Consider the following 6235-nt stretch of genomic DNA (forward strand, 5'->3'; position numbering starts at 1 on the left):
CTCCCTCTCTCTCTCTCTCTCTCTCTCTCTCTCTCTCTCTCTCTCTCTCTCCCCCCCCCGCCCCTTTCTCTCCGTCTCTTGCTGTCCCTGTCTCTGTCCCCTCCCTTGTCCACCCCTCTGCCTCTGCCTCTCCCTCTCCCCCGCCCCACAGCCCTCTACCGCGGGCTCTGCATCTCTGCGGGCGCGGCCCCTCCTCACCGCACCTCTGCCTCCTCCCTCAGCCCTCGCCGTCCCCGCACTCCGGTCCGGTCTCCCCGTGAGGTCTCCGTGTGTCAGCGTCCCCCTCCTTCCCTCCCTCCTCCCTCTCTACTCATCTCGCCCGCTCGCTCACTCGCCCGGGCTTTTTCATTTCCTCTCTCTGCCCCGCCTTCCCTCCCCCTGCCTTCTCCTCCGGAGGCCCCCTCCGCCCCGCGTGCGCCTTCCCTGGCGCTCTCCCTCCGTCCCCCTGCCCGGGGCATCCGTCTTCCGCCTCTGGCTCGCCTCCCGGTGTCCTCTCATGGTCTCCATCACTGAGCCACCTGCCACCTCCTCACGCAGAGGTCTCTGCCCTTCTCCCTGCCCCGGCATCTCCCGGCAGCCCCCACCCCCGGGTGGGGATCACTGACTCATCTCAGTTAAAGTTTGGAGCTCACCAATGGGGCCGGGACGGGACCTGAGGGGACAGCTGGCCAGACCTAAAGGCTGTCTGGGGGTGGCCTCTGCGATCTATTCTGGGCTCTGGGCTCTGGGCCCCAGGGTTAGGACACTGCCCAGGGATTGAGAAATGACCATGAAACCCCTCCCTCCCCCATGCGGTGTTTTCCAGGCATTGGGAAGTTTCTGTCCCCTGGAACGATTCATTCCTTCCAGAAGGCTGGGGAAGGAGGCTCCGGGCCAGTCCCTGGAGCCTGCCCTGAGGCCCCCGTCACAGGCCCGGAGGCAGAGCCCTGGGAAGTGGAGATGGCCCTCCCGCCCTCTTGCTTCTCACACCAGCACTCCCAGGCCCCAGGCCAAGCTCTGGCGACCTTGACCTCCAGGAATAATATTTTAGCCACAGACAGCCGTCCAGGCCTCCAACATCGCCGTCTCATTGCTCTCTCTCACCCCTCCCCAAATGCACCCCAGCTGCCGCTGCCCTGGGCCAGTGTGGTAGGCCTGTGTGTCCCAGCTGCCAGCATGGCTGTCCCCAGGCCCATTCCCACCGAGCCCAGGGTTCCCATGCAGACTTCCTGCCCACAAGGCCAGATGGGACCTCAGAGACCCTCTCAGACACCCCTATTTTTTAGGGAGGCAGTGTAAGTGTAAAGATTACAAATTTGGGGTATCACTCCACTCCATTTGACTTGAGTTTCTGTCCCAATTCAACCACTGCTGTGGGATAGTCCCAGGTGAGGATGGGAAGATGGGATACCTCAGTTTCCTCATCTGTACAAGGGGGGAACAGGCTTCATGGGCCTGGTGCCCAACCATAGCCAGAGGCCCACCCCGGAGTCCAGTGGCCCAGAGATCGTGGCCAGTGGCCCACCCCAGAGTCCTCCGTAACAAGGAGAGAGCCTGTGCAGATGAACCATATCCAAGGCCAGGAGCGAGGCTCCCGACCCCAAGGGCTGGACCCCGGGGAGCTGCAGACTTCCCCTCTCTGTCCCCATGACCACAGCCCCCGGCCACGCCCTCGCTCCAGTCTCCCTATCGCCAGCCCCAGCCGGCATCCTCAGCTTCTGGCAGGACGGATACCCCGACTCCAGCCACACCAGGGGCTCCAAGAGTGACCACACAGCCCTGCTCTGGGGGTGCCCATGGGTGTGGGTCTCGGGCCCCCCCACCATGTGGACCCCTGGTCGCCAGGCAGACTGGAGGGAACTCAGGAAGTTATATGATATTAATGAAGGGTGACGCCTGGCAGGCTTGCATCCTGTCTCTGCATCTGGGGACTCAGGGCGGGTGGGGGGAGCGCTGGTTCCCGGAGCCTCCCTCCCACTGGCTTCCTGTCCGCACCAGGGACGTTTGAGCGTTTAGAAAGTCTGCTCTGCTCCCATGCACATGGGACTTCAGACAAGCCCCCCACCCTCCGGACCTCAGTCTCTCCACCTGTGCCACAGGGAGCCGGGAGCCCTCGCAACTGTGGGTGGCATCGGTACTGTGCTTGGGGAGCAGGTGGGGGTGGCTGTGACTGTAACTCACTCCTAATGAGAAGACTAAGGGTCCCCGGGTCCATGCCAGGGCTGGACGCATCTCCGCCCACCTCCTGGGGACCCACAGCTGCCTGCCTAGCTGTCGCCCCAGCCAGGCCCACGGCACGTGTCAGAAAGGGTTCCTTGGTGCCTTGGCGTAAGCGGTCACCCCTCTAGGCAGGGAAGGGGCCATGGGAGAGCGGGGGCGGGGGAATTGGGGAGCTGTGGGAAGGAACTGCTCAGAGTGGCTGAGTCAGCAGCCCTCCCCCATCCACCCACCGCGAGGAGCAAGACTCAGGCCTCCCCAGAGAGACCTGGGGCAGCCAGCAGATGAGAGAGGACACCCTAATGACAACTGTAAATGGACACACAGCACCAGGGAGGGGACCGAAATGGGCCCCCCAGGGGGTGTGCTAGGGACTGTGGATATGCCGATGGCACGTGTGGGCAGGCATCGTTTTCTCAGAGGCCTGTTTGTGCATCTTTTTGCTTGTCCGTGAGTGTCCGTTGTCGTGGGCTCGTGTGCTTCTTTATGGCCGTGTCTAATGTGTGTGTTTGTGTGTGGAGGGGCCGCCTGGTGCAGGGAAGACAGGTGGGTTTGGAAGTCACTGCCACCGCTCACCAGTCACTGTGTGACACACTAGAAAATGACTTCCCCTATCTGAGCCTCGATGTCCTCATCAAATGGCTGCCCTGGTCAGGGTGATATATGACCATCGGAGATGCAATCCACCCTCCCTGCCTCTAGGAAGGTGGTGTTATTATTCACTTAACAAGCCCTAACCCACTCTCTGTGTGCCAAGGTGCTAGGGATGCAGAGGGCACCATCCGATAGGGGCACGTTCCCAAATGGCAAGCGACAAGTGATGGCAGGAGGGCGTTGGAGCCGGAGCCTGGCAGAGGCCCTGGGCTGTGTCATTCCACAGCCAGCTGCGGCCCGGGCCAGACCCACACCCAGGGCTCCCATCTAGATGTGCTTCTAGGCCCAGCTTGCCCTGGGTCCGGCTCGGCTCCTTGATTTCTGTCCTCTTCCTGACCCTGCCCTAGGGAGAGGCCGCCCCCACCTTGTACCACACACACACAAACACACACATGCACACATGCTTGCACACCACTAGCTGCTCATGACTGGAAGCCTGCCCGCCCACCGGTGCCCTTTCTCATTGTTGTGGATCTATCCTGCCCTGTCCCTCCCCCGCAGATAGAAAGATAGAACCATCTACTGCCAGAGGCCACTCTCTCAGCCCATCACCGTTTTCTCCACCCCAAACAAGTCCTTGCCAACATATCTGCTCTCACTCCTGTTCCAGGGGGCTCTACTCTGTCGTCTCAGCCCTGCCCCTCCCCTGGGAGACCCCCCCTTTCTGTCCTTCAGGCCCTCCCCTCTCTGTGCCTGTTTGCCACGTCTATAAAATGAGGAGGAACAGAGTCCCTTGGGGAGCTATCAGAGAGTTAAGTGAGCTGGGGCACATGAAACAGGACTCCCAATAAGTGATGGCCACAAATGTGCCTCGTCTGGCTCTGGGCCACCCCTTCCTGACCCCCTTAGCCCTGCCGGAAGGAGCGGGTGGCAAAAGCCCTCAGGGTTTGGAGTGAAGTGGTAGGGGACTGCCTAGAGCAAGCACTTCCCCAGGTGTTTACCTCTCTGACCTTTGACCAGGCAATGACCCCACAGCTGACCTCACAGGAGGAGCAGGGGGGCAGGAAAGAGCAGCTGGCGAACGGAAGCTGGTGTTACAGTGTCATCATACCACCAACAAAATTATCTGGATTTGCACGCATGAAAGCTAATCACCAGGGACCTGCCCTGTCCCTTCTCACTTCTCCTCCCTCCCTCCCAGCCTCGGTGACCAGCGTCTGGGTCCAGCTCCCTTCCCTTCTCCCCCTCCTGCTCCAGGCAGACATGTCCTCCCTTCCCTATGCCAGGTCGGCCAGCCCCACTTGCTCGCTCTCCACTTCTGTTCCCCAAGACCAGGAATTCGAAAGAGGAAGCTCACAGATCCCGAGGCTGAGAGGGTTAAGTCCCAACAGTCTGGGCACAAAAATTCTTTACACTGATGCAGCTCCGGACAAGAGGGCGGGACCCCAGAATCTTGGCCCCACAGGTTTGAAAGACTCCAGAATTCCAGCCCTCTGAATCCTGGAGTTCCAGATTCCATTACATTTCAGGTTCTAAGATGCGAGGATGTTGAATCTGACAAATTCCAGAATCCTTCTGGCAACTCCCCTCCCAGCATCTCTCTCCGCACCCCAACCTCAGCTCATCTTTGGCTCTCTCTGTCCCCTATCTCCCCTGGGGCTCCCACAGACATGATGCAACCCGGCCGAGCCGCAAGCTGAGAGGTGGGGGGCAGGAGGGAGATGTAATTACAGCGGCTCCTGTCTCCTGTCTCAATTCGACAGGAAGCTCAGAGTCGGGGCCCAGGGGACCCTAATCTGATGCGAATAATGGAGCACTTGCCAGACTCACACAGGGCCCACTGAGCCTTCTCCACCTAGACCCAAGGGCCAGCCCCCCTCCTCCAGTCAGTCACAAACTGGGGAGCAGGGGTGTTACTCTCCAGAGAAGAGGAGGTCGGGGTGAGGGGCAAGGAGGGGGTCGCGAACCCAGTGGCCCTCAAGCCAACAAGGTAAAATAACAAACAGCTTACCCAGTTCTCATTTCTTCGTCAACAGACTTTTCAAAGACATTTCACCTTTCTCTTCATTCGATTGTCAGAAGCCCCTGACACAGGCGCCATGACAGATAGCGACTGAACCTAGGCCTCCTCAACTGGGAGACCATAGGGCAGGGTGGGGACTTTAACAAGCTGGAAAGTCCCCATCCCATCTCATAGCCCGCGGTCACCCCGTAGGGTTGTGTAGGTCTGAGGTCGCCAGATCCGTCAGTTCCAGAGAAGATGGAAATATTGACTTTTATGTGAAGTGCTCTATTTTTCGATTTGGCAACCAAGTGAAGAACATTTTTAAACATTATGTAGGCCAAAAGTAGAGAGCACAAAATTACATAACTCTAGGCTATATATGTCCTGCGGGCCACCAATGCGTGAAGTGGGAAACACAGGACAGGAACTAGAGCTGTCACAGTCACCCCTGCGTCCCCAGAACAAAGAAAATTGTTGTCGCAGAAAGGAACGTACATGTCAGTTGGTCTCCTCTCCCTCTAGCCACACTGCTCTCTTCTCTGGATCCCACGTTTTATTATCCCACCACGTCCCAGCCCAGATGTCTCCTCCTCCAGGAAGCCCTCCCTGATCCCCAAGCTGAGTCTGGGGACATGTCTGTCTCTCCCGCTGGATTCTGAGCCCCAGGAGGGCGGGCCAGGGCCGTCTCGGTCACAGCCATGTCCCCAGCTTCAACCAGCTCAGGGCGGGTACACAGCTTGGAAGAATGAATGAACGAATGAACAGAGTTCTGTGCTTAAGGACAGAGGTAGGCTTGTGGCAGGGCGCAGCCAGACGTGGAAAAAAAAAGAGCGGAGTCATTTAGGGATGAGGTGGGTGGGGTACAGGAGCTCCCAAGAACCTCCAGCCCAGGAAGGAGGGGGGAGAGAGGCCAGCGGAGGGGTTCAGGGGGCACTAGGATCCACAGTCTTCAACTCATTATCTCCTAGCTGTGTGACTTTGAGTAAGGGACCTCTGGCTCCCTTTCTTCGTCTGTAAAAGGGACACCATACAAGTAGCTAGCTGCCTCCGGGGCTGTTGGGACGAGTAAATAAATTCAGGATCCCAGAGCTCTCAGCTCAGGCTCCTTTCCTTCGATACACCCTCCGCGTCCACAAACCCCGCATATCCTCACCCCACACCCACACTCTACACACACTCAGGCGGGTGCGAAGAGACGCGGTGGACCCCAGCTCCGCGCGTGCCTCAGTTTCCCCGAAAATGCAGGTGCCGCCACAATCAGCACGTTTATTGGATTCATACTTTGGCAGGGGAGGGTAGGCTGTCAGGAAGGCTCAGAGCAGGACGCAGAAGAGGCGCTTGTCGCGGAAGGGGTTCTCTGCGGCCGGTACCGGCGTCACCAGCGGGTCATCTTTGGCGTGCGTCTCGCAGAAGGCCAGGAGCTCCGCGGCCGCCTGCGCC

The 6235-nt window shown here is 59.2% G+C and overlaps 1 protein-coding gene across 2 annotated transcripts in view; it reads right to left on the reverse strand.

Annotated features, from left to right (window-relative positions):
• Nucleotides 1-5986: 5986 nt before the first annotated feature.
• Nucleotides 5987-6235, reverse strand: part of GNG8 (G protein subunit gamma 8) — a 3412-nt gene continuing 3163 nt past the window's right edge. For both annotated transcript variants that reach the window (XM_025046692.1, XM_025046691.1), the window contains one exon: nt 5987-6235. In XM_025046692.1, coding sequence (XP_024902460.1) covers nt 6109-6235 — 127 coding nt within the window. In that variant the 3' untranslated portion in view covers nt 5987-6108.

Source organism: Pteropus alecto, unplaced genomic scaffold, assembly GCF_000325575.1.
Source record: "Pteropus alecto unplaced genomic scaffold, ASM32557v1 scaffold194, whole genome shotgun sequence".
Lineage (NCBI taxonomy): Eukaryota > Metazoa > Chordata > Mammalia > Chiroptera > Pteropodidae > Pteropus > Pteropus alecto.